The 25,898-nt window shown below is 42.6% G+C and overlaps 1 protein-coding gene across 3 annotated transcripts in view; it reads left to right on the top strand.

Moving 5' to 3' along the window:
• Positions 1 to 361: 361 nt before the first annotated feature.
• DCAF12 (DDB1 and CUL4 associated factor 12) overlaps positions 362 to 25,898 on the top strand; it is a 38,770-nt gene continuing 13,233 nt past the window's right edge. The window contains exons 1-3 of one of the 3 annotated variants that reach the window (XM_042912055.1): positions 362 to 461; positions 2,829 to 3,083; positions 25,140 to 25,346. In XM_042912055.1, the coding sequence (XP_042767989.1) occupies positions 456 to 461; positions 2,829 to 3,083; positions 25,140 to 25,346 (468 nt within the window). In that variant the 5' untranslated portion in view covers positions 362 to 455. Of the gene's footprint in view, positions 462 to 1,167; positions 1,738 to 2,127; positions 2,493 to 2,828; positions 3,084 to 25,139; positions 25,347 to 25,898 lie in introns of those variants that run through there. The other 2 variants (XM_042912052.1, XM_042912053.1) reach the window with 2 other exon arrangements.

Raw genomic sequence — 25,898 nt, 5'->3', positions numbered from 1 at the left:
AATTCCAGACTCTTGCCCAATGGGCTCCTGGGTCACCAAGGGCATTGTGAGGCAAGACAGAACTGCAGCAAGAGGCTCAAAAAGAAAGCTGAACCACTTCTGACCCATTCACCCTGTTCATGTCTCTGAAGGGATAGGCCTGACCAAGTAAGATGGGGCTGCCTTTCCCAAGGTGGCACTAGAGATTAGTGGCAGTGCCCACTTGGGATGGCAGAGGACTCTGTCTCAATCTGGTCTGTTTTGGCTTGGAAAACAAATCTAAATCTTGTAGGCAGAACCTTAGATGGGTCAACAGAGCTCCCTGGAGGTATGAAGCCTGAAGCGACCAGCAGGTAACTGGGCACTACAGCCCGAAGCCAGTCAACCCCAAGCAAGAGCATCCTGCTTCCTCAAAGGGTTTCTTTACCTGAAGAAAAGCGGAACCAGCACTCAAATTCCTACAGCATCTTCTGAAAATGGAGGCAAGGGTGATCCTGAAGAAGCCCCCTTCTCTAACTGACAAGCAAAATGGCCACTATACTCTGTAGTTCAGAATTTCACCCAATATGCCCTCATTGAGATGCAACCAGGGCCCAGAGGGAGAGGCAGGCAATGGCAGTCCCCTGTTCCTGTCCTCAATTTAGGAGACATAAGAAACATAAATTAAGGCGTGAGGCCTATTTCATAAAGCACAAAGACCCTGTGGCCCGCAGGTCGTGGGAGTCGAAAGGGAGGCGAGGTCGTAGCTGAGGGAAAGGTGACTGAGGAGCTGTTGCAGCTTGGGCAGGAGAGTCGGGAGAGGTGGACAGCAGGGAATCAGGAGACTGAGTGGAGAACGGAGCCTTAGGACTCCCCAGGGGTGGGAAGGCGGGCAGAGGACCAGGGAGCGGCTTGGGGTGGCTGCGCCGGGCAGGGCAGGTACTCTAAAGAAGGAAAGTCTGGGCACGCCGGCCGGACTCCACCTTACGAGGGTGGGGGAAGGAGGTCCTGCCTCCTCGCACAGAGTCCAGCCCTTGGTGCTGGAGCTCCGTTTGTGATAGGTTCGGGGAAAGTGCGGCGCTCAAAAGGAGATAACCAGTGGTGGCTGCCCAGGAAAGGCGTGTGCTGGGAGGGATTCCTTCTCCGAGCCGGGTTAGTTGTCTTCACTTCCGGGTGCCTGCGGATGAGTAGGCGGGGGTCCAAGGTCAGCGGCCAGAACGCAGATTGCTTTGACCCCTGGTCTTCTACTTCCAGCGGCACTCCGACGACCGTTGAAAATGCGCGGGCGGCAGCAAAACGACAGCCGCGAATTTACCACTTGCAGACCCTAAACCCCACCCCTGAAGGCCAGGCGGCGTCTCCGTGGCGACGTGCAGCGAAGTGCGGCTGCGCAAGGGTGACGGAGCGAGGGCGAAGGGGAGGGGGTGTTTTGGTTCCAGCCGCTCGCCGTCCTTTCAGACTTGTCTGTCTGAAAGCTTCTCGTTCCTTCTTTCCCTAACCCCTTCCCTTTCCCTTTCCCTTTCCCGGCCCCGGTCCTCCCTCCCTCCTTTCCCTTCTGCCTGCCTCCCTGGGTCCGGGCCATTTTCCGGGCCAGGCGCTTTAAAGTGCGTGGCCCCGGGGCCCAGTATATGACCCGCCGTCTTGCTAACCCTCGCTACCCCCGCCCCATGTGGCTGCGGGGCCGCTGCGGCGCTGCCCACTATGGCCCGGAAAGCAGTTAGCAGGAAGCGGAAAGCGCCTGCCTCGCCAGGAGCTGGGAGCGACGCTCAGTGCCCGCAGGTGAGGGCTGAGAGGCCAGGACTCGGGTTATATCGCCGAAGCACCCAAAGGGGGATAGAGTCCTGAGATAAGGGAACCGGAACCCGGGACCAAGGTTTGTAATCAGAGGTGGGGCAAGAGCGTGGCCCAGCCAGTACGGTAAGGGCTGGGCCCCCAGGAATTCATAGGAGAGCAGAAAGGACAGAGAGATGACACACTGAAGGGAAACTTGGAAACAGGGTATACTCCTCAGAAGGCCTACAGCCGGGAGTGGGGCTTGAGGGGAAACTAGAATCTTGGCTTTGGAGGAAGGGAAACCGACGTCGAGTGGAATCAGGAACAAAACCTCCCAGAAGGTACGCGGAGGGAGAGTGAAGTCCACCTCCGGGGGGGGGGGGGGGGGCAGAGATGATTGCGACCTTTATATAGGAAAGATTCTCTCTCCCTCCGGCTACCTCAAGCCCCAACATGGGGTTTTTGGCTCCTGGACCTTTGTAAAAAACAGCACTTCTCAGGTATCATTCCTATACCTCCCTCTTTGAAGGAGAAGACCTTGTTGGACGCGTATTCGGACTCTGATTTCCCGTGCCTCCTACCCCGTTAGTGTTTGATCTTTCGAATTCTTCAACCGCCTGGAGCGCGGGACAGGGAGGAAGTCTTTGATAGTGCATCCCTGGAAGGTGTAGGACCCCAGTCTGGCCCTAGGTGCACTCTCCATGCTCCGCGGGGAGTACAGACTGAGAGAGAAAAGGGGACCGGGTAGAGATGCAGCCCAGGTCGGTATAGTAATTATGCGGCCCCTCATTCCCTTCCCTGTCAAGTATAGCTTTAGGGGATTTGAATCCTTCACTCCTAAAAGGCCTAGTAAACCTTTTGACCTCTTTTCTGCTTCCATTCCCTTGTCTTTCAGCTCTTGTTTCTCATAGGTTTGACTATGAGCAGTATCTTTTCAATGTTGGAAGAATTAAATTGGACTTTTCTGTATTGAGTTACCTATTCTGTTGTATGTGAATCCTGCAGGATGAGTTCTTGGTGATTTCTCTGATACAGGAGGATCTGTCCTTCTGAACGAAGGTAGCCAAAGCCCTAATTTCTAATGTTGCTTTACACAGTTTGGCTGGGATCACTCACTTCACAAAAGGAAAAGACTCCCCCCGGTGAAGAGATCCTTAGTGTACTACCTGAAGAACCGAGAAGTCAGGCTTCAGAATGAAACCAACTATTCTCGAGTGTTGCATGGCTATGCAGCACAGCAACTTCCCAGTCTCCTGAGGGAGAGAGAGTTTCATCTTGGAACCCTTAATAAAGTGTTTGCATCTCAGTGGCTGAATCATAGGCAAGTGGTGTGTGGCACCAAATGCAACACGGTAAGTGTCTGGGGTAAGTGAACCTTACCCTATGTCCTGCTCTAGAACCTCTCACTGCTCACTTTCCTCATCAGTTTCTTTTGGAAGGATATTGCCTTACTCTGCTTTCCATTCCCTCCTATCTGTTGATAACTTCCGCCTCTCTTTCTGTCCCTTTTGCCACTTCCTCATTTCTTTCCTGATAAATCTTCAGAGGAGCCTGTTTCTTTAGGCCTCTTGCCATATGTACAGTTGTTCCACTGCTTTTTTTGGCCTCATCTTTTTGTCTTGCTTTTTAAGTCAGAGAATGCAGAGGAAAGATTTAGGAAAGAATGATGCTCAGGGAGGGCATCATTTGGGATACATAATAGTGGAAACTTAGGTCTTACCTGCTAGACTAAAGGCATATATAAAAATATTTAAGGATGTGTGGGTGGCTCAGTCGGTTAAGTGTCCAACTTGGGCTCAAGTCATGATCTCATGGTTTGTGGGTTCGAGCCCCACATCGAGCTCTCTGGTGTCAGCGAGAAGCCTGCTTTGGATTCTCTGTTCCCCTTTCTCTGCCTCTACCTTGCTCATGCACTCACTCAACACACGTTCTCTCTCTCTCTCAAAAATAAATAATATTAAAAAAAAATTAACTAGCACTTGGCTCAAGATAAAGCGAGCATTACTTTTTAGGGAGTAGAATCTAAAGATGTATTTCTTTTAAGAAAGGGCAGAGAATGTGTGTTTGGTGGTATATTTCAGGATATAAATGTTTGCTCTTTGTAAAGTAGCCTCCTGAAGAGGATTCAAAAGAGAGAAAAATTATTATATAAGTAGGAAAGTGTTCTTACACAGAATGACTTAGAAAATAGTTATAAGTGAATGAAAGGAGAAATATGTCGGTAATCTATATAATAAGCACAATTACAGGCATGGGTAAAATAGGTCAATCCATGATTGGATATTACAATATGATTGGAACAGAAGGACACAAATAGCATGATTTCAGAGGAACGGTAAGAGGCAGGGCCTGGAGGTGGGAAATGATTCCAAAGGAAGCATGAGAAAAGATGGGATGTAGGCCCAGCTGCTCTCTCTGTTTTCACCTCACCCTGAGTGATTAGACAAGTAATGTCATAATGGCTGGGTAAATTTTCCTTAGGCAGAAGCACAGATTGATTGAAAGAGAGAATATCCTTCTAGATCAAGAAAGTGTTAAGTGCTAGAAGTGTTTGTTTATAAAGGACATAGGCAAAGATTTAAACAAGAGTTTTAAGGAAGGAAATAATATCTTGGAGGTTGGGGCCAAACTGACATTTCCTCTTCTGTTGAGGGTTGCTGCTCGTCATACAGAAGCCTTTCAAAACTAAGTAGTGGTAGGGCACCTGGGTGGCTCAGTCACATAAGCATCATACTGTTGATCTCAGCTCAGGTCATGATCTCAGGATTCATGGGATCGAGCCCCAGGTTAGGTTCTGGGTTGACATCATGGAGCCTGCTTGGGAGTCTCTCTCTTCGCCCCTCCCCCCCCCTCCCCCCACTTGTGCACACGGGCAGGTGCTCTCTCTCTCAAAATAAATAAACTTAAAAAAAAAAAAAAAACCTAAGTAGTTGTGGAAAGACAAAACTTCCTTTTCCTAGTTTCTCATGCCACCACGCATGGTTTAAGAGCACTGTCATTGTGACTTGGAGTAGAAAAAGAGTTTCCCCATTTGGAGGAATTCATTCTGCTCTCCATGTACATCATCATACTGCTTTGCCTGGCAAATGTTGCTGAATTCTGAACTAAGTTAATAATAGTCTTTTTCTTGAATTTATTGCCTCTATTTTGAAGGTTTGAATAATGTAAAGTAATAATTTACTTTTTTTTTTTTTTAATTTTTATTTTTGAGAGAGACACACACAATAGTGCGAGCAGGGGAGGGTAAGAGAGCAGTGAGAGGGAGACACAGAATCTGAAGCAAGCTCCAGGCTCTGAGCTGTCGTCAGCAGAGAGCCTGATGCGGGGCTCAAAGTCACAAACCATGAGATCACGACCTGAGCTGAAGTCACAAGTTTAACTGAGCCACCCAGGAGCCCCTAATCTACTCTTAATACCTACCTCTTTCTGACTTCCTGTGTCCTCATAACCTAAGGTGTTTAAATGAGGGCCTATTTTCTTTATATAGTTTATGTTGTTCTTTGTTTAGCTTCCAGAACCGAAGGAGGGAACCAGAAACACTGCTCTTAACTTTGTGACATTTGGCAAATGATTCTCTTGTGTGCCTTTGTTTTCCCATCTATAAAATGGGAGTGGTAATATACAGTGCTGAGAATGTGGCTGTGCACATCTTGGGAAACACTTGTTAGCAATATCTTCCTTATGCAAAAATAGTAGTGGTCTGGGCAGCTGTGTGGCTCAGTGGGTGAGCACCCAACTCTTGGTTTCTTCTCAGGTTGTGATCCTGGGGTTGTGGGATCCAGCCGTGCATCAGGCTCCATGATGGACATGGAACCTGCTTGGGATATTCTCTCTCTCTCTCTCTCTCTCTCTCTCTCTCTGTTTTTCCCTACCCCCCCTCCCCCACCCCACTTGTGAGTACACCTATCTCTAAAAAATATGTATATATATTTGTGGTGATAATGAATGCAAAGCTTTTTCCAATGCTGTTTGCATTCCTTGGGACTCCACTCAGTTTGAAAGAAAGGAAAATTAAACAATCTTTGGAAAATATGCCAAGATTTGGGGGAAGAAGAGTTTGTGTTGGATTCTCAATAGTAAGTTTTGGTGTATTGAAATTTTGCTACAGTGAAGCAATTTAAATGTATCAAGTAGGAAAAGTATACCACAATCATTTATATCTTAAAATAACCTATTAATTAATGTGTCTGCTGGTTAGAAGCTGTTTTTGTCTTGGGTACTGTTGGTATCATTAGCATTTAACTGAATATACACAAATGCTAAAAAGCCCTATCATTTCCCAGTTAACTAGCTTGGGGCAATAGTATTGAAACTTCTGCTGAGGCATTAGGTCATTCATTATGGAAAAAATATCAGATATATTCTATGTCTTTCTGTAGCTTGATTCCTGAGGTGGGAATTCTGCTATGCTATGGGCTAACACTCAAACTAGGGGCAGTCACTTAAGCCCCAGAATTCTCTGGGCCTATTAAGCATAACTACAAGAATGGTCAACGTATGTCTTAATCATTAATAACATTAGTATGGTCATATATATTTTTAAGTTTACTTATTTATCTCGAGGGAGAGAGAGAGAGTGCACATACTTGTGGGAGGGGCAGAAAGAGAGAGAATCCCAAGCAGGGCCCATGCGGTCAGCTCAGAGCCCAATGTGGAGCTCAAATTCACAAACTGCAAGATCATGACCTGAGAAGAAATCAAGACTCAGGTGTTCAACCAACTGAGCCACCCAGGTGCCCCAGTATGGTCATATTTTTTCTTTTCTGTCTTTCTTTTTTTTTTTTTTTTTTTATTTATTTTGAGAGAGACAGAGACAGAGCAAGTGGGAGGGTGGGGTGGGGAGAGAGAATCCCAAGCAGGCTCCATGCTGTCAGCGCAGAACCCAATGTGGAGCTCTAATCTCGAAACCTCGAGATCATGACCTGAGCTGAAAGCAAGAGCCAGACGTTTAACCGGCTCAGCCACCCAGGCACCCCTGGTCTTGTTTTTTCTTTACTTAGAGAAAAAGGGGTAGTATAACCTTAATTGGAACATGGGTCTGGAAATCAGGTTGGGTAGGTATATTTTCCTGGTTTAGGATTACAAAGTCAAATTGTGTACAGAGCCACACACAAAAGCTAATTTAGAGAAGCTTGTGAGGCACAAGACAGTAAAAAGTAGCAGGGACTGCAGAGAGCCAGAGAAGGCATTCTTGGCTCTAGCCAGTTTTTGCCATGCAGGAATTTTTTTTTTTTTTCTTTAAGTTTATTTATTTTGAGAGAGACAGAAACAACACAAGTGGGGGAGGAGCAGATAGAGAGGGAAAGAGAGAATCCCAAGCAGGCTCCGTGCTACCAGCACAGAGCCCAGCATGGGGCTCAAACCCAAGAACTGTGAGATCATGACCCAAGCCAAACTAAGAGACTCCCAACCAACTCAGCCACCCAGGATTTTTTAATTGTTTTTTAATGTTTGTTTATTTTTGAGAGAGAGAGAGAGCATGAGCTGGGGAAGGACAGAGAGAGAGGCAGAATCTGAAGCAGGCTCCAGGCTCTGAGCTGCCAACACAGAGCCTGACGTGGGGCTCGAACCCATGAACCGTGAGATCATGACCTGAGCCAAAGTCAGAAGCTTAACTAACTGAGCCACTCAGGTGCCCCAAGAATTTTTTTTTGTTTTGATGTTTATTATTTTTGAGAGAGACAGTGCAAGCAGGGGAGGGGCAGAGGGAGAGGGAGACCCAGGATCCAAAGTGGGCTCTGTGTTGATAGCAGAGAACCTGATGCACAGCTCAAACTCCCGAACCGAACTGTGAGAGCATGACCTGAGCCAGACACTTAACTGAGCCACCCAGGCCCCCTGCCATGCAGGAATTTGAACCTATTGTTAATTTTTCCTTTTAAGGAGAAACTGGAAATCTGGATTTTTATGGGGAAGAGTGTTAACCATTTGTGAAGATTATCGAGAGTCTGGTGTGACAAGAGCTTTAGGTGTCTGAAAGAGAATTATGAGATTAAGGTTGGAAAGGTTCATTAGGATCAAATTATGGAAGCCATGAAGTGTCAAGTTAAGATTTTATTTGTTGGGGAGTGGAGACCCAAGGATTTGAAACAGGGAATGACATGGTTGGAGTACTACTTTAAGGGAAAGTAGTTACAGGATGCTAGTGCATCTGTCTCTCAAAAATGAATAAACGTTAAAAAAATTTTTTTTAAAAGAGGGCGAATGGGTGGCTTGATCAGCGGAGCCAGGATTTATTGTTTTTTAATGTTTGTTTATTTATTTAAAAAAAAAATGTTTTTTAATGTTTACTTATTTTTGAGACAGAGAGAGACAGAGCATGAATGTGGGAGGGTCAGAGAGAGAGGGAGACACAGAATCCGAAACAGGCTCCAGGCTCTGAGCTGTCAGCACAGAGCCTGACGCGGGGCTCGAACTCACGGACCGCGAGATCATGACCCGAGCCGAAGTCGGCCGCTTAACTGACTGAGCCACCCAGGCGCCCCTATGTTTGTTTATTTTTGAGAGAGAGAGAGCGTGAGCTGGGGAAAGACAGAGAGAAAAGCAGAATCTGAAATAGGCTCCAGGCTCTGAGCTGCCAATCTTGATCTTGGGGTTGTGAATTTGAGCCCCACGTTTGGGCATAGAACCTACTTTAAAAAAAAAAAAGATCTTAATGGTACCATCTGTAGATGGTGACATGCTCAGATATAATCCAGAGGATTAAGTCAAAATTGATACTGATGTCTTGAACCTGGGTAACTAGAAGGATGGCAGAAGTACTGAACAGATTTGAAGAAAAAATGAGTTTAGTTTTATATTTTCACTTAGCTGAAATTTAAAAGAGGGGTAAAGGGGAGTACCTGGGTGGCTCATTTGGTTATATGACTGACTTTGGCTCAGGTCATGATTTCATGGTTCGTGAGTTCGAGTCCCACATCAGGCACTCCTGTCAGTGCAGAGTCTGCTTCGGATTCTTTGTCTGCCTTTCTCTCTCTGCCCCTTCCCGTACTCTCTCTCTCAAAAATAAATAAACATTAAAAAAAAAAAACAAAACCTTAAAAAAGTAATAAAAGAGGGGTAAAGATTGAAGTTAGTGATTTGGGGAATAGTGATCTATATATAAGGGATTATTGAAATTCGTGCACTACTGGGGTGCCTGGGTGGCTCAGTTGGTTAAGCGTCTGACTTCAGGTCATCATCTCACAGTTTGTGGGTTCAAGCCCCACATCAGGCTCCGTGCTGATGGCGCAGAACCTACTTGGGATTCTCTCTCCTTCCCCTCCTCCCTCCCTCCCTCCCTCCCTCCCTCCCTCCCTCCCTCTCCCTCCCCCTTCTACACTCGCCCACTCTGTCTCTCAAAATAAATAAACTTAAAAAAAATTTGCATACTACCATGGGAGAGAGGGTAAAGAAGACACTTTTTTTTTTTTAATGTCTGTTTATTTTGAGAAAGAGAGTGTGCATGCAAACAGGGGAGGGGCAGAGAAAGAGAGAGAGAATCCCAAGTAGGCCCCATGCTCAGGAGTTGGGGCTGCTGAATGAGGGGGCCTTGATCTCACCACTGGGAAATCATGACCTGAGCCAAAAATCAAGAGTCGGATGCTTAACCTACTGAGCCACCCAGGTGCCCCAAAAAGGCACTCTTAACTTCCATAAACCTTGCCGAAAATTGCGAAAATTTCATTATATGTGTCTTTTCTGGGCATGATGTGGGGAAGGTGGTGTGGAGACAAGGCCATAGTTTTCATGAGATTTTCAAAGGGAGTACTATGAGCCAAAAATGGGTAAGAGCCACTGATATTGAAAGGGTGGCTAAAGATAGAACCTTGGAGAATGTCTACATTTATGGAGCAGGAACTGCTACAAGGAGACCAGGGAGGTCAGAGGAGAACTAGGAGAGTACCAAAAAAATTCAAGAAGGGGGATATTTTGGAGCACCTGGTTGGCTCAGTCAGAAGAGCATGCAAGTCTTGATCTTGGAGTCGTGAGTTCAAGCCCCACATTGGGTGCAGAGATTACTTAAATAAAATTTTTTTAAAAAGAAAAAAAGGTATTTTGAGAGGGGATGGTTTGAAGAGGAGGATAGTAATAGAGTGATAATGTATGCAGAGTTTGAGGTATTTAAGACTATCAGGGACTTAGCATAGTAGATAAAATTGCTTATTGCAGTTACAGAGAACCTACACCAAAGGGAACCAAGGAGCCTCTCAGTAAGAGGGTGTTAGAAGGGACTTAGAAGACTGATTTGTGGGAAGGCTTAAGGAAATGGGACTTTCACAGGAAAATTTCCTGTGAAATTATTTTCACCCAGACACCAAGGCCTAGCTGATAGTACCAGGCTCACTCCCTACATATCAGGGCTGCTTTCTTTTTCTCACCATTTCCCAAAGTAATGGTCAAGGGTATACTGCTGACTTCCCAGATAGACTTGGTGGATCATAATGAAGCAGACAAAATGAGTTTAGGCTGCGATTTGCTGTCAGATGGGAGGAAGAAGAACTTTGAGGAGCCTAATTTTGGGGATGGGGAGGACTGGTAAGCACCAGGGTTGAGAAAATAGCTGTAATGTTTTCACTGAGTTTACATATGCAGATTCCTGAAATAAAAGCAGAATATGAGATCCAATTTGAGACACAGGAAAACAAAATATGGTGAAGTGTGGGAGTTTTGCTTTGACCAGATCTTTAATTCATGCTCCTTCATTTTACTATTTTATTTCCCCAAAAGGATTATACCCTTTTAGAAGATACTTTTATCTTAATTTTTTACTTTTTTAAAGATTTTATTTTAAAGTAATTTTTACACCCAACATGGGGCTCAAACCTACAACTGAATGAGCCAGCCAGTTACCCCTAGAAGGTACTTATAAATGCTTGCAGAATTTCTTGGGCCCAACCAGGTGTACAGCATTCTTATCTGTATCCTACAGTTTTGTTTCATAGAATAGTAATCTGTAAATTAGCCATTTTTAAAATGACATGGTTATTCTCTGCCTAGTAAGAAATGTTCAGATTTATTCCAGAATTAGTCTTTATGTTATTTTCAGAATATTTGACTCTTAGAGGAAGATTTTATTATTTATGTTTTATTATTTATTTTTTGACAGAGAGAGGCAGAACATGAACAGGGAGGGGCAGAGAGAGAGAGAGACAGAGACAGAGAATCTGAGGCAGCTCCAGCCTCTGAGCTGTCAGCACAGAGCCTGACATGGAGCTCGAACTCATGAACCCCAAGATCATGACCTGAGCTGAAGTCAGACGCTTAACCCACTGAGCCACCCAGGCGCCCCTAGAGGAAGACTTTAGATGTGGAAATGATAGAATTGTTATGTTGGCAAGTTCATCTGCTGGGGCACATGTGTGGAAGTGTTTCTACATGGGAAATCCTTGTGGAAATGCCTCAGATTCTAAGGTTTCATATAGAGTTAATTGATGTTAGGAGGCTTTGGGAAGAGGAACAGTAGAAATATGTTTATGCCCCTTACATGTGAAGGTGCTAGAGTTGTTTTTTTCCTGCCCTTTTCTGACTTGTCTTCATGTCTGGGAAGGCCTTTCTTGGATTAACATAGGTGTGGGACTCAGGAATCCTGTTTTGTGTAGTGCATTGCAGACTGTGGATCACCTTCTGTTTGTGAGAAAATTAATGGTCAAGAATGTTAGGGCCCGACCAGCAGTCCTGTGGAGGGGTTCAAGAATTTTAGGGAAGTTTTTCTCAACAAGAATGTTGATGGTGTTTTTGGTGGTTTCTTTGTTGTCTGAGACTTTATCTCATATTTTACAGAATATTTCACATTCCTGGTTTCTACTCTGTATATTCCAGCAGTGCTCCCAACCCTCTCTACCCTGCACCCCCAGTGCTCCAAAGAGGAAGTAATTTATAGGGTGTTCAGGGAGGATTTCCCAAAGGAGGAAGGGGCTTCAGCTAATGGGGAGGAAGCAGAGGTGTGTGTTCTGTAGCCAAATCAAGAAAGTACAAGAAATGTTGAGGGTCCCTAATAAACCCATTTGGCTGATGCAGGGCAGAAACTATGGGGAAAGAGACTGTGACACATTCGCTGGAGGGTTGGCTAACTGAATCTCCCTTGAATAATTTTTTTTTCCTTTGGTTCATGCTAGCCTTTTTTTTTTTTTTCTTTTTCTAAACATTTATTTATTTTTGAGGGAGAGAAACAGAGTGCCAGTGGAGGAGGGTCAGAGAGAGAGGGAGACACAGAATCTGAACCAAGATCCAGGCTCTGAGCTTTTGGCACAGAGCCAGACATGGGGCTCGAACTCAACTGCGAGATCATGACCTGAGCCAAAGTCAGTTGTTCAACTGACTGAGCCACCCCAACGCCCCTCATGCTAGCCTTTAATAATGAATAATCTTGTTAATCACCTTTCTCATCTAGACAATTGAGTCACATGCAGTATGATCCCTGATATATTTAGAGCCTGTTCCTATAGCTCTATAGCCTTGGAGGATGAGGAAACCTGAGTTGCTGAGAGCAGAGGTTTGCTGGGAGGTGCCTGATAGGCCAACTACCGGAGGAAAGTTAATAATAAAACAGTCTAGAGGTGCCCGGGTGGCTTAGTTGGTTAAGCATCCAACTTTGGCTTGGGTAATGATTTCACGGTTTGTGAGTTTAAGACCCATATCGGACTCTGCGCTGGTAGGGCAGAGCCTGCTTGAGATTCTCTCTCTTTCTCCTCTCACAAAATAAATAAATAAACTAAAATAATAGTAATAGAACAGTCTAGTTATTTCAGTTGGTTCCTACTTTCCTTGAACCCTTCCGAAGCTTGTCCTCCCTACCCCCAAGGCCAATCACTTGAACGGCTATCATATCACCAAAGGAATAAAAAAGTTCCATGAGCTAAGCATGACTTCCTTTGTCAGTTTACTTGTTTTAAAAATTTTTTTTAATGTTTTTATTTATTTTTGGGGCAGAGAGAGAGGGAGACACAGAATCCAAAGCAGGCTCCAGGCTCTCTGAGCTGTCAGCACAGAACTTGAGGCAGGGCTCCAACTCACGGACTGTGAGATCATGACCTGAGCTGAAGTCAGACCCTTAACTGACTGAGCCACCCAGGCGCCCCCAGTTTTCTTGTTTTAAATTGATGCATATTTGATTTCTGATACTTAGGCCTTTGTTTCTCAGGCATGACCCAGAAACCAGCTGCATCACAGTCACTTGAGGTGTGTGCTAAAAATGCAGTTTCCTTGTCCCTGCTCCAGTACGGATTCAGGATTTCCCTCAGTGAAACCTAGGAATTGACATTTTATTAGTATTTTTTAAAATTTATTTACATCTATTTATTTATTTTCAAGTTCATTTATTTTTTCTCCGTACTCTCCACACTCAGTGTGAGGCTCAAACTCATGACCCCGAATTCAAGAGTTGCATACTCTTCTGACCGAGCCAACCAGGTGCCCCTATTTTTTTTTTTTTTTTTTTTTTTTTTTTTTTTTTAAGTAATCTCTATACCCAGCATGGGGCTTGAACTCATAACCCCGAGATCAAGAGTCATATGCTCTACCAACTGAGCCAGCCAGGTACCTGAGGAATTGGCATTTTAAACAAGCTCTCAGGCAATTGTTACGTGAATCACTGGATTAGACTTTATGCTATGTAGCAATAATTTTTTTGCTACCTTATTAAATCTAGATCAGTTGTTTGAATCCTCCCTGTATTTTCTAAACTATGATCAGGGCGTAAGTGGGACATTATAGTTGATGGATCTGGAAGAATGTCCTTGTAGGCATGTTGGTTAATATCTGTTCAGCAGCCAGTAGGGTATAATTAGATGTTATTTCTGCACTTTGAGGAAGCCCTTGACAAATGGTTATTTTTCTTTTCTTTTTCAATTATTATTTTTCTGATTTGCCTGTTCCTGATCTCAATTACAGATAAAGCAAGATATTTGCCCATTATTTTTTCAAGTCAGATCTTAGCTTAGGACATTAGTTTCCAAGTTTTTGGTCTCTTTTCTAGCAGATTAATATGTAAACATATGTCAGAATATCCACATTTGTTTGTTTTTTGTTTTTTGTTTTTAAGATTTTATTTTTAAGTAATCTCTATACCCAACTTGGGGCTCAAACTCAACCCCAAGATCAAGAGTCTCCAGCTCTTTTGACTGAGCCAGAATATCCACATTTATACCAACAAATTTGATGATGTCATTTTGTATTGCATATTTAGATTCAAAGATTTGTGGGTGGAGTCTGGGCTCCGTTTTTTATTAACTTTGTGCCTATGGACAAGCTCAAATACCTTCTCTTAAGCCTTTCTTCTCTCACCTTTAAAATAAATGGAGAAAGTAGTACCTGCCTAGCAGGGTCAGGAACAGAATTAAATAAAATGTTATTCAGCACAGTGCCTAAAACATGTGTTTAGTAAATTGTTGATGTAATTAATGGTGGCAGTGAAGAAGAAGTGGCAGTAGTGATTTGTTGGTCCTAGACTTTAGGTTTATTTTTGGCCAGGTTCGGGTGTGCTTAAGGTAAATAGCATTTCTGTACCCTGTAAGTGGCTTCTTTCTGTATGGTAGTTACATCCCAAGCAGCTAGACATTTTAAAATAATTCATCTAGGGCCACCTGGCTGGCTCAGTCAGTGGAGCATGCCACTCTTGATCTCAGGGTTGTGGGTTCGAGCCCATGTTGGGTGTAGAGATTACTTGAAAATAAAATCTTGAAAGAAAGTATCATCTAAAAATAAATAGATAAATAAATAATCCCTATTGTATTTATTATATTTATATAATAATTTATGTAAGGAAGTACAATTAGGAAATTATATTTAATTTCATTATAGAAGGAATACAGATAAAAGCAAAATATTTTTCTGTGTACAAATTAATACCTGGTTCTGATAAGGATGTGGTGAAACAGGTACATATATACATTGCCACTGAAACCCTTTTTTGACAGCAATTTGGCATTATATTTCAAAAGTCTGGTACATATTAATTATTGAATGAAGAGCCTAAAAATATCATACCCTTTGACCTAATATTTTCAGACTAGGGGATTTATCCATAGGAAGAGAAGTCTTTTTTAATGATATAATCATTGCAAGCTATTTTATCTAAATATTAACAAAAAGAGAATACTTGAATAATTTATGGTAAATCATATCTGCATGATATTATGCAGAAATTAACATAATTATGAAGACTAATAACATGCAAAGCATTTGATATGTTAAATGTAATGAGATACAAAATTCTATCTGTGCTTATTATAGCTGTACACAATTATGCATTGACAAATGAAAAAACAGATTTGAAAAGAGAGGGGGCACCTGGCTGGCTCAGTTGGTGGAATGTGCAACTCTTGATCTCAGTGTCATGAGCTTGAGCCCCATGTTGGCATAGAGATTACTTGATAAAAAGAGAGGATTCTGAGTGATCTTTCTTGCATTTTTTTTTGCTTCCGTTATTGTTGATAAAATATTGTTGTTTTTTTTTTTCTTTTTTTTTTTTTTTAGTACTTATTTAGTTTTTGAGACAGAGAGAGACAGAGCATGAATGGGGGAGGGTCAGAGAGAGAGGGAGACACAGAATCTGAAGCAGGCTCCAGGCTCTGAGCTGTCGGCACAGAGCCCGACGCGGGGCTCAAACTCACAGACCGTGAGATCATGACCTGAGCTGAAGTCGGACACTCAACCGACTGAGCCACCCAGGCGCCCCAAAATATTGTTAATAAACTTATTTTTTTAAATGTTACTTCAGCTAGATGAATCTTCTTTTTTCTTAGTCTAAAACAATGGTGGAAGTGGCCTTGTTCATTCCTTGTCTTGTTTACTGACAAAAATTCAGCATAGTTATGTATTATATATCTTTTCTGGGTGGAGGAAGTAAAATACAGTGGTAGGATATATAGCAAAAGGAGTTTCCTTTCTGAGTCACATAAGGATTTTTTTCGAACTCAAAATAACATCTAGAGAGAAATCTTCCTTCTGAGTGGGCAAATACACAACCATATTGTCCTTAAGACTTGGTACTATAATGCTCAGAAAGTAAAAGTGAGAGAAATAGGATTATGCAGTCATATCATTGTTTTAACACTGTTATTATTGAAAGCTTATAATTTTTTAATATACCAGATAAGTAATTAATATGTAACTATAATCTCTCTACTTTCCAGTAGTTTAGAGATAAGGCTCCCTGTTAATTCTGAATAGATGGCTTTATAACTAATTAGAAATGCTGTAGGGGAAGAAAAAGCTGAAAATAGAGTTGATTTCAGGGTTGTGAGTTTGAGCCCCGCATTAGGTGTAGAGATTACTTAAAAATAAATCCATAAAAAAAATTAAAAAAGAATACACTTCCAATAAATTACTCTTTAAAAAAATCAGTTTATTGAACTTGTTAGATATAAAATTTGCAAAGAATTATGTCACTTAATTCTAGGATAATTATAAATCCTAGTATGTCCTCCTTCCACAAAAATCATGATTCTAGTGGGAAAATACCAGAATTCAGGATCCCATAGGAAGTACCATTGCTAATTTTAGCAAGTCAGCCCATAGCCACCTTTTGAAGGAACAGTTTATAGTCACAATTCAGAGAGTAAGAGGTCTTGGCATAGCATAGGAGCCTGGATTTAGATAACAAGGATGTTCATTGCAGTGTTTTATACTACTGAAAATTTGAACACAGCATAAATGTTTAATAATAGATGCAGGATGCCTGCTAGCTCAGTTGGAAGAGCATGATTACATAAAAGAAATCTTTAAAAAATAATAATAGGAAATACATTCAGTAAATGCTAGTATACACATACGGTGAACTACCTTATAGGCATTAAGAAATATGTAGAACTATATCAACTAATTTGGAAAGCTGTTACTGCTGTATTAAATAAAACTATATAAAATAATATGTGACATCACATTTTACAAATGAAGAAATATACGTAGGCATGTGACTGAGTGTGTAGTAAAGGGCCTGAAAGAAGATACAGAGAGTGAGTGATAGGATTGTGGTGGTTTATATTTCCTAATACCTGCTTTTCTATGTTTTATAAATTTAGGATGCATTATTTTTGTAATTGGGATCCAAAATGTCCTATTTATTTATTTCTTTATAACTTTTACTTATTTTGGGAGAGAGCACGAGTAGGAGAAGAGCAGAGAGAGAGAATTCCAAGCAGGCCCACACTGTCAGTGTCAAGCCCAGTGTGGGGCTCGTACTCACATACCATGAGATCATGACCTGAGCTGAAACCAAGGATCAAAAGCTTAACCGACTGAGCCACCCAGCCTCCCCAGTCCTTTTACTTTAAATAACCACACGATCTCTCCTTTAATATACTTGGAATTAAAACAATGACCTGGGCTTTCTGGTGTCACAACTCTTCTAGGTCCTGAACAGTCTGAAATATTTGTAGCTCTGGAGTCTTGATATTGTTCAAGCAGCATATTGAGCTCAGCTGTATCCCCAACCTCCTGTGCAACAGGATGCAGGTGGGCAGGGAACTGGCTTTTACAGGTGGGCTAGACAGAATGCCTGATTTTCCTGGTCATCGTTGGAGTCTTGAATACAACTCATTATCTTGATCCTTTTCTTATATTGTGCAAGTCATATGTGTTCGTTGAGAAAAAAATTAAGATAACTGGGACTATGTTTTTATTTATTTATTTATTTATGTTAATGTTTTATTTATTTTTGAGAGCCAGAGACAGACAGAGTGTGAGTGGGGAGGGGCAGAGAGAGGGAGACCCAGAATCTAAAGCAGGCTCCAGGCTCTGAGCTGTCAGCACAGAGCCCGACGTGGGGCTCAAACCCACAAACTGTGAGATCATGACCTGAGCCGAATTCTGACGTTTAACCAACGAGCCACCCAGGTGTCCCATGTTTTTATTTATTTTGAGAGAAAAGAGAACAAATCCCAAGGATCATGGGGCTCAATCCCAGGTCCACGAGATCATCATCTGAGCCGATATCAAGAGTCTGAGCTTAGGGGCGCCTGGGTGGCTCAGTCGGTTGAGCGTCTGACTTCGGCTCAGGTCATGATCTCACAGTCCGTGAATTCGAGCCCCACGTTGAGCTCTGTGCTGACAGCTCAGAGCCTGGAGCCTGTTTCAGATTCTGTGTCTCCATCTCTCTCTGAACCTCCCCCATTCATGCTCTCTCTCTCTCTCTCTCTCTGTCTCAAAAATCAATAAAGGTTAAAAAAAAAAAAAAAAAAAAAAAGAGTCTGAGCCAACTGAGCCACTCAGGTGCCCCAGGAATTATGTTTTTAAAAGCTTATTCATTTAGGTGCCTGCCTGGGTCACTCAGTAGAGCATGCACCTTCATCTCAGGGTTGTAAGTTTGAGCCCCACGTTGGGTATAGAGATTACTTAAAAATAAGATTTTTTTTTAAGCTTATTTATTTTATACCATAGCATGAACAGCTTTCCATGTTAATAAATATTCTCTACTCTTTTTTTTTTCTTTTTTTTAAGTAAACTCTACCCCCAGCAAGGGGCTTGAACTCATGAACCCAAGGTCAGTAATCACATACTCTACTGACTGAGCCAGGCCCATTCTTAAAAGCTGTATAATAGTCCACTGTGTGGCTATACCCAATCCCCTATGGTGTCTCACTATTTAAAAATTTATTTTATTTATTTATTTTTAAAAGATTTTATTTTAGGAGCACCTGGGTGGCTCTGTTGATCGTCCGACTCTTAGTTTCGGTTCAGGTCACGATCTTGTGGTTTGTGGGTTTGAGCGCTGTGTTGGACTCCGCACTGACAGTGCAGAGCCTGACTGGGATTCTCTCTCTCTCTCTCTCCTCTTTCTGCCCCACCCCTGCTTGCATTTGCACACATGCTCTTTCTTTCTCTCTCAAAATAAGTGAATTTAAAAAAAAAAAATACTTAAAAAAAAAAAAAAGATTTTATTTTTTAAGTAATTTCTATACCCTGTATAGGGCTTGAACTCTCAACCCCAAGATCAAGAGTTATATATTCCACCAACTGAGCCAGCCCGGTGTCCCAAAATTAATACATTTTAGTTAAAACTATTCACCAATCATTATTTCCATAGCATAAGTTCTTAAAATTGAAATTATAGGCTTTACGTGTGTTGAAATTTTTGATACATATTGTCTGACCATTTTCTGTTGATCTTCTTGGTCTTGACTCTCTCCCTTGCTCCTACTCATTTTCTTGGTTTGGAATAGGAATGGATTCTTTGATTTTGGTTGTCTTCCATTTACCCAACTTTCAGCAGACTTAGGCTGCCCAGTGGCTTTTTCTGTCTGACTCAGTATAATTTATCTTGATATCTGTGTAATCTATGTGGATTTGTTTTCCTTTATCCATTAGGCTCCAGCTAAAACACTTCGGAATTTTAGAAATTTTGTGAGCCCCTTCATTTTATTAAGCTACCTTCATCTTTCTATGTATGCACATTTGTGTGTATCTACGTGTATTATACATGCATTCAGAGATATACTCTCTAATTTTATAAGCTTCCTGATTGTAAGGCCTTTGCTTTCATTTTTTGCCCCTCTGTTCTAGAATGTAAGCTGCAGGGAGCCATTTAGATTCAAACTTACCTTGCCATGCTGCTAGTTCCTGGCAGGGATCCCAGTAGGTTAATGTGGAGCAGCCCCATTCTGGGATTTGTTACAGGAACTGCATGAAGCCTTGGCCCCTTGTCAGAGAGCTTGGGGAAATACTCTGTGGCAGCTCACTCACATCCCTTTCCCTTCCTTTGAAAAAGCAAAAAGTTTCTGTCCTTCACATGGTGCTTTGTCATTCCTCTGCAAGAGTGAGGTTGGGGGTAAACTCCTGGTTTCCTGGGTCCTTAGCTATTAACTTTTTCATTTCCCCTGTATCAGATGTTTTTCATCAAGTGTAGATGAAACTACACCATACAGAACTAAACAAACATTAGAATAGTGTATTGCTGGGGCACCTGGGTGACTCAGTTGGTTAAGTGTCTGACTTCAGCTCAGGCCATGATCTCACAGTTCACGAGTTCAAGCCCCACATTGGGCTCTCTGCTGTCAGCACGGAGCCTGTTTCAGATCTTCTCTGCTCCTGCCCGGCTCATATTCTCTCTCTCAAAAATAAATAAACATTAAAAAAAATAGTGTATATTTTTTAGAATAGTATATCACTATTAATTGTTACTTGTTAAGCACCAATTATGTGCCAACCCCTGTGCTAGATGCTTTATGTTTTATTAGATCTTTTAGCAACCCTAAAGGTAGGTCTTATTCTATTTTTATAGATGAGAAACAAAATATAGAAAGGTTAAGTGACTTGCCTAAGATCACACAGCTAATAGGTAACAAATTTGAAATTCAAATCTAGATTTCTCAAAACTGGAGTCATTGGACTTAAGACTTTCTTGGACATGAATAGTTGAAACCTTTTCTCCACATCTTTTCTGGATGGCAGAAATGGACCTCTGTATTAAGACAGGAATGGCCACACACACACACGGATAAAAGAATGGGCTGACACAGTGGCTAAAATAATCTTTAGCCTGCCCTCAGATTCCATAAGAGAAACTTGGATCTTTCCAGATTGCAGGTCAGTTTACTCTTGTATCTTATCAAATTCATTACTCTTAGTATACAGAACAGATTCTCTACATCAGTGCTTCTCAAGCATCAGTATACCTAGAGATCTTGGGAAACTCCAGATTCTTATTAAATATGTCTAGGGCAGGGCTTGAGATTCTTGGGTTCCAACAAGCTCCTTTGAATAGCAAGCATCTAGATCAGTGATTATTAAACCTGGGCAGTCATTAGATTCACCTGGAGATCCTTGAAAAGAAGTCAGTTTTACAGGTCCCAGAGTTGGAAATTGGAGGCATTTTAGGGTAGGGCCTGGGAATTGTTTTTCTTTTATAGTGTTTCTAAAAAAGAAAACTCCCCAAGTGATTGTGATAATCAATTAGGGAATCATTGGTCTCAAAGGTAGCATGTTATGGATGCATTGTCCCACAAAACAAAAACACAGAGGTATAAGTGGGCAGTTAATTTTGCTTCATTAAACATTTGAGAGGGACTGTGTTGGTTAGAGATCATTTGCTCTAAAAGAGTAAGAAACCCACTCATGGTTGTTGTTTTTTTTTTTTTAATTTTTCTTAAATGTTTTATTTATTTTTGAGAGAGAGAGAGAGAACAGGGGAAGGGCAGAGAGACGGGGACAGAAGATCCGAAGCAGGCTCTCTGGCTCTGCACACTGACAGCAGAGAGCCCGACGTGGGGCTCGAACTCACAAACTGTGAAATCATAACCTGAGTCGAAGTCAGACACTTAGCCAACTGAGCCACCCAGGCGCTCCCCCACTGATGTTTATTGGAAGGGCTAATATGCAAACCCCAAGAGTAGGAAGTATCTCTAGATCTCAGAAGGAAACAGAACTAAGAATTGGAAAGCTGTTAGGAATTAAGGATGTCCGTGCTGTCTCTCTTCTGTTCCTTTCTCTCGGGGACTGGCTTTGGTAGAAATTGGTCACCCAGACAATCTGGTCTAATGCCTCCAAACCAGTTTCACATTCCTGAGAGAATCTGATCAGTCAAATCTAGCCTCTGGATTGGTTCTCCCTGAGCCAGGAGGCCACCTCTGGACAATTCTCTGATCTGGAGATCTGGACTTACATCAAACGCACCTTAACAGGGCCCCACCCTGAATGCAGGGATATGTGGTCCCCTTAACATTGTTGGTCACACTTCCTGAAAGGTGTCTTCTACAAGTGCTTACTATATAGCTTTCCACTGTTGGGGTAGGATTACAGAACTAATAAGATAAATCTCCTACTCTTTGAATTGGGAGGGCGTTGTAATTGGGGGAGAGAGACAAAGATTTTAAATTAGTGTTGTGGGTAGAGGGGTATCTGGGAAACCTGCAAGAGAAAAACTTATCCAGTCTGGATATTTAGGGAATATTCAGAGAGGACATAACTGAACTGAATCGTGAAAGATAAGTATGTACTGGCCACATATAGAAAAGAGGGGGAAGTAGTTGTGGCTTTGTGAACAGCACGAGCATGAAACAAAATAATTATATTTCATTGAAGATTTTTGGGTGAATAATAAGTAATAAGCCATTATTTCTAGAGCATGAGGTCCATGGCAGGTTGTAAAGCTAGAGAGAGAGGTTGGGGCCAGATTGAGGAGTCTTGATGCTGTGATAAGGAGTTTAGATTTAGATAAAGAGGAATGAATAGATATTTTTTCTTTTCTTTTTTTTTAATGTTTGTTTATTTTTGAGAGAGAGACAGAGCGTGAGTGGAGGACAGACAGAGAGAGAGGGAAACGCAGAATTCAAAGCGGGCTCCAGGCTCTAAGCTGTCAGCATAGAGCCTGATGTGGGACTCGAACTCACGAACTTAGAGATCATGACCTGAACCGAAGTTGGACGCTTAACCGACTGAGCCACCCAGGCGCCCACCAATGGAAATTTTTAACTGATATGGGAGGATTGCCATTTTTGTCAAGATGACGTATTAAAGTGTGGAGAATAGGGGCGCCTGGGTGGCTCAGTCAGTTAAGCGTCCGACTTCGGCTCAGGTCATGATCTCACAGCTTGTGAGTTTGAGCCCCGCATCGGGCTCTGTGCTGACAGATCAGAGCCTGGAGCCTGCTTCAGATTCTGTGTCTCCCTCTCTCTCTGCCCCACCCTGCTTGTGCTCTCTGTCTTTCATAAATGAATAAATATTAAAAAAAATTTTTTTTAATGTGGAGAATAGTTTTGATTTTGGCCTTGCCTGAAGGTACAAAGACCAGTTGCCATTGTCCAGACAGGTGATGAGAAAAAGGATAGAAAGGTAGGAGCCAACTGTGAGAATATTTAAGATGTAGATTTGGCAGGTCTAGATTGGATGATGGGAATGTGGGAGGAGTCGAGAAGGAAGGTAATTTGTTTTGCACATATTTTTATTTTTTATTTATTTATTTATTTATTTATTTATTTATTTTGAGAGAGAGAGAGAGAGAAAGCGAGCATGCACAGGCAGGCAGGGGACTGGCAGAGGGAGAGGGAGAGAGAGAATCTTAAGCAGGCTCCACACCCCGCACTTAAGAAACTGAACCACCCAGGCACCCCTGGACATTATTGAGTTTAAAATGCCTATGGAGTACATCAGCAATGGTGCCTATTAGGCCAGGAATCTGCCTTAAGTAGTTCTCAGAGCTTATATTACAGATTCAGGGGAGGTTGTGCCTCCCCACCCCACTTTCTTTTTAAAATTTTTCCTCAGTCTCTGGCACTCTTTTTTTTTTTTTTTTTAATGTTTGTTTATTTTAAGAGAGCATGTGCATGGGAGAGGGGCAGAGGGAGAGAGAGAGAAAATCCCAAGCAGGCTCTGCACTGTCAGCACAAAGCCTGACCCCGGGCTTGATCCCACGAACTGTGAGATCATGACCTTAGTCAAAATCAAGAGTTGGACGCTTAGCTTAACGGACTGAGCCACCCAGGCGCTCCAGTGGAGAGAGCTCTTAATCAGACTTCCTGCATCCCTGCCTTACACCAGCATAAATGCGTCCTGGACCAAGAGCAGACATGAAAGATGTTAGCACATGTGTGTGCCTCACAGTGCTGTCCATGCAGTGGGCAGTAGTGGTTAGTAAACACTTGAGTGAGCAAGCGAAGAGTGACGTGGGCAGTAGGTCCAGGTCCCTTAGATATGGGTGTTGATTAGAACATGACCTCACCTGACTGCATTCCCCTTCACTGACTTGGAAAGACATCCCTATGAATTGTTGGAAGGAAGCAAGTGGGGACATCGTGTAGTACATGCAGTCCTGATTCTGTCAGATTTCACATTCACCTCTTATTTGTGAGGTGAGGTCAGAAGGTTGGGTACCAGAAGGTTAAAGGCTGCCTTATTTGCTCTGCTACTGTTGATTCTTGCAAAGAGGCGCCATCTGCCTCTCAGTAGCTGGGAGCTAACACTCAGGTTCCTTATCTGTAAAATGGGACCATCAGAGAGTTCTGGTCTGCTCATCTTTACAGCAGTCTCTGCCCCTCAGCACTGCCCACATCGGTGTGTCCCGAGCACTGTGGGGCGTCAGCAGCCTCCCCAGCCCCACCGACCCCAGGTGTGGCAACCACAGATGTCCCTGGACATGGCCAGATGTCCCCCAGGGGGACTTTTAAGTAACTGGAAGCCCCCAGCACAGCGTCTGGCATACTCACCAGCCAGGATTTTCCCTTTTCTCTGCTGCTGAGGGCATTACAGTGGTGTTTGCTCACCTGGGTTTTAAATTAAAAAAAAAAAAAAGTTGGACGCTTAAGTACCAAGCCATCCAGGCACCTCTCTCCCTGGCACTCTTATTCCAGGTACTCCTTCCCTTATATTTAAATTTAAGGCCTATCTAGTTTCTCCTTTCCTAGACCTTCTTCTGGCACAAGCAGTAGGTTACTTTATACAAAGATTTGACGTGATTTGGCTTCATCACAAGAGCTGCTGAGAGGATTTTAAGCTGACTTCCTACACTAGATTATTTCTCTCTCGTGCATAGACACATTGCTAGCTCCTAGAACAGTACTTGGTATTTTAGGTGGTCCTGAACAACTGAGTGAAAGAGTGAATCATTTAATTCTATAAAGAGTTTATTAAAAGACTTGGGATTGTTCTTTCTCTGAGACTGATCTTTTCTGTAAAACATTTCTCTGAGTTAAATCTTGCAGAGTGGCAAGAGGTTAGTTTGGAAAAGAGGTGGAGAAGAGCATTTCAGGCAGAAGCAGCAGCATGAACAAAGGCATGGGGCATGTGAATGGTGTACGTGCTTAGAGAAAAGCAGTGAGATAATTAATAACTCTTACCTTGTCATATGTCTCAGGTCACTCCAGCAAACCTAACATTTATAACACAGTTAATAGTGGTTATGATGATGGGTTCTGGGAATTGTTTACAAGTTTCTCTGCATGGGTAGATAAGAATTAGATATATAAAATAAGTCCAGAATGGTAGAAAACCTTTAGTTGGGTTCTTTAGGTCCATAGTCTAATGAAAGTCCTCTTTGAAGCTGCCCTTTTTTTTTTTTTTTAAAGTTTATTTATTTATTTATTTTGAGAGTGGGGGAGCGGGAGCAGAGCAAAGAGAGAGGGAAAGAGGAGGAAAAGAGAAAAGAATCGCAAGCTTGGGACTGGGGCTTGATCTCAGGAACGGTGAAATCAAGAGCCAGATGCTTAACTGACTGAGCCAACCCAGGCACCCCTGAAGCTGTCTTTGAATCCCAGACAGAGTTTACTGCTTGTTAATCTGTGTTCATGCAGTGTATTATACCTGTCTCTGTTATATTTCCTTATTTTCATATTTCATTTGACTAATAACCCTGACTATGCCTTTAACAATTTCTAGGGTCTAACATGTAGTAGAGATTAATTAAAGTTTGATGGATAATTGAATGAATGGATGTTTGTACCCAGGGTTATCCATATTAAAGAGAAACTGTGTCACCTTCTTTATCCCTTTTCTTGTAGCTATTTGTAGTGGATGTGCAGACAAGCCAGATCACCAAGATTCCCATTCTGAAGGACCGGGACCCTGGAGGTGTGACCCAGCAGGGCTGTGGTATCCATGCCATTGAGCTGAATCCCTCCAGAACTCTGTTAGCCACTGGAGGAGACAACCCCAACAGTCTTGCCATTTACCGGCTGCCTACGCTAGATCCTGTGTGTGTGGGTGATGTAAGTTTCCCCAGTAATTGTAGTTAGAGGTAGCCTGTTTTTAAACAGAGCCTGCTAGGTAACATGGACCCTCCTCCCACATGCCCCCTGGGAAGGAATAGTTTCCCCTAGATTTCTGCTAACTCCAGGGGCATGGGGGTGGGGTGAGAGGGTAGAAATACCTGAATGAGGACTGAATTCCCCATAGAGAGTATCTGGTATATTGAGAGTGTTGTTCAATAAAGCAGTGAGCAACACACCTCAGGGTCCAGCACCAGTGGATTTGTGTCTGAATCCACAATGTCTACATACCTCCCACTGCCCATAGTCAGAGAACAAAGTTTATTAAGTCATTCATTCAGCAACAACTGTTTATTGAGCTTTCTATGTCCAATCATTGTTTTGGACACTGGGGACATGCAATGAACAAAACAGATAAAGCCCCACACCTCGTGAAGCCTGTCTTCTAGTGGAGGGAGACATATAAACCAATAAATATTTACCAGCAGTATGTCGGAGTGTGATAAGTGCCATGGAGAAGTGTAAAGGCAGATTAAGGGGATAGAGAGAGTT

The sequence above is a fragment of the Panthera leo genome, chromosome D4 (assembly GCF_018350215.1).
Source record: "Panthera leo isolate Ple1 chromosome D4, P.leo_Ple1_pat1.1, whole genome shotgun sequence".
NCBI lineage: Eukaryota > Metazoa > Chordata > Mammalia > Carnivora > Felidae > Panthera > Panthera leo.
The sequence above is the reverse complement of the archived record's forward strand: the minus strand, read 5'-3'. Positions and strand labels throughout refer to the sequence as shown.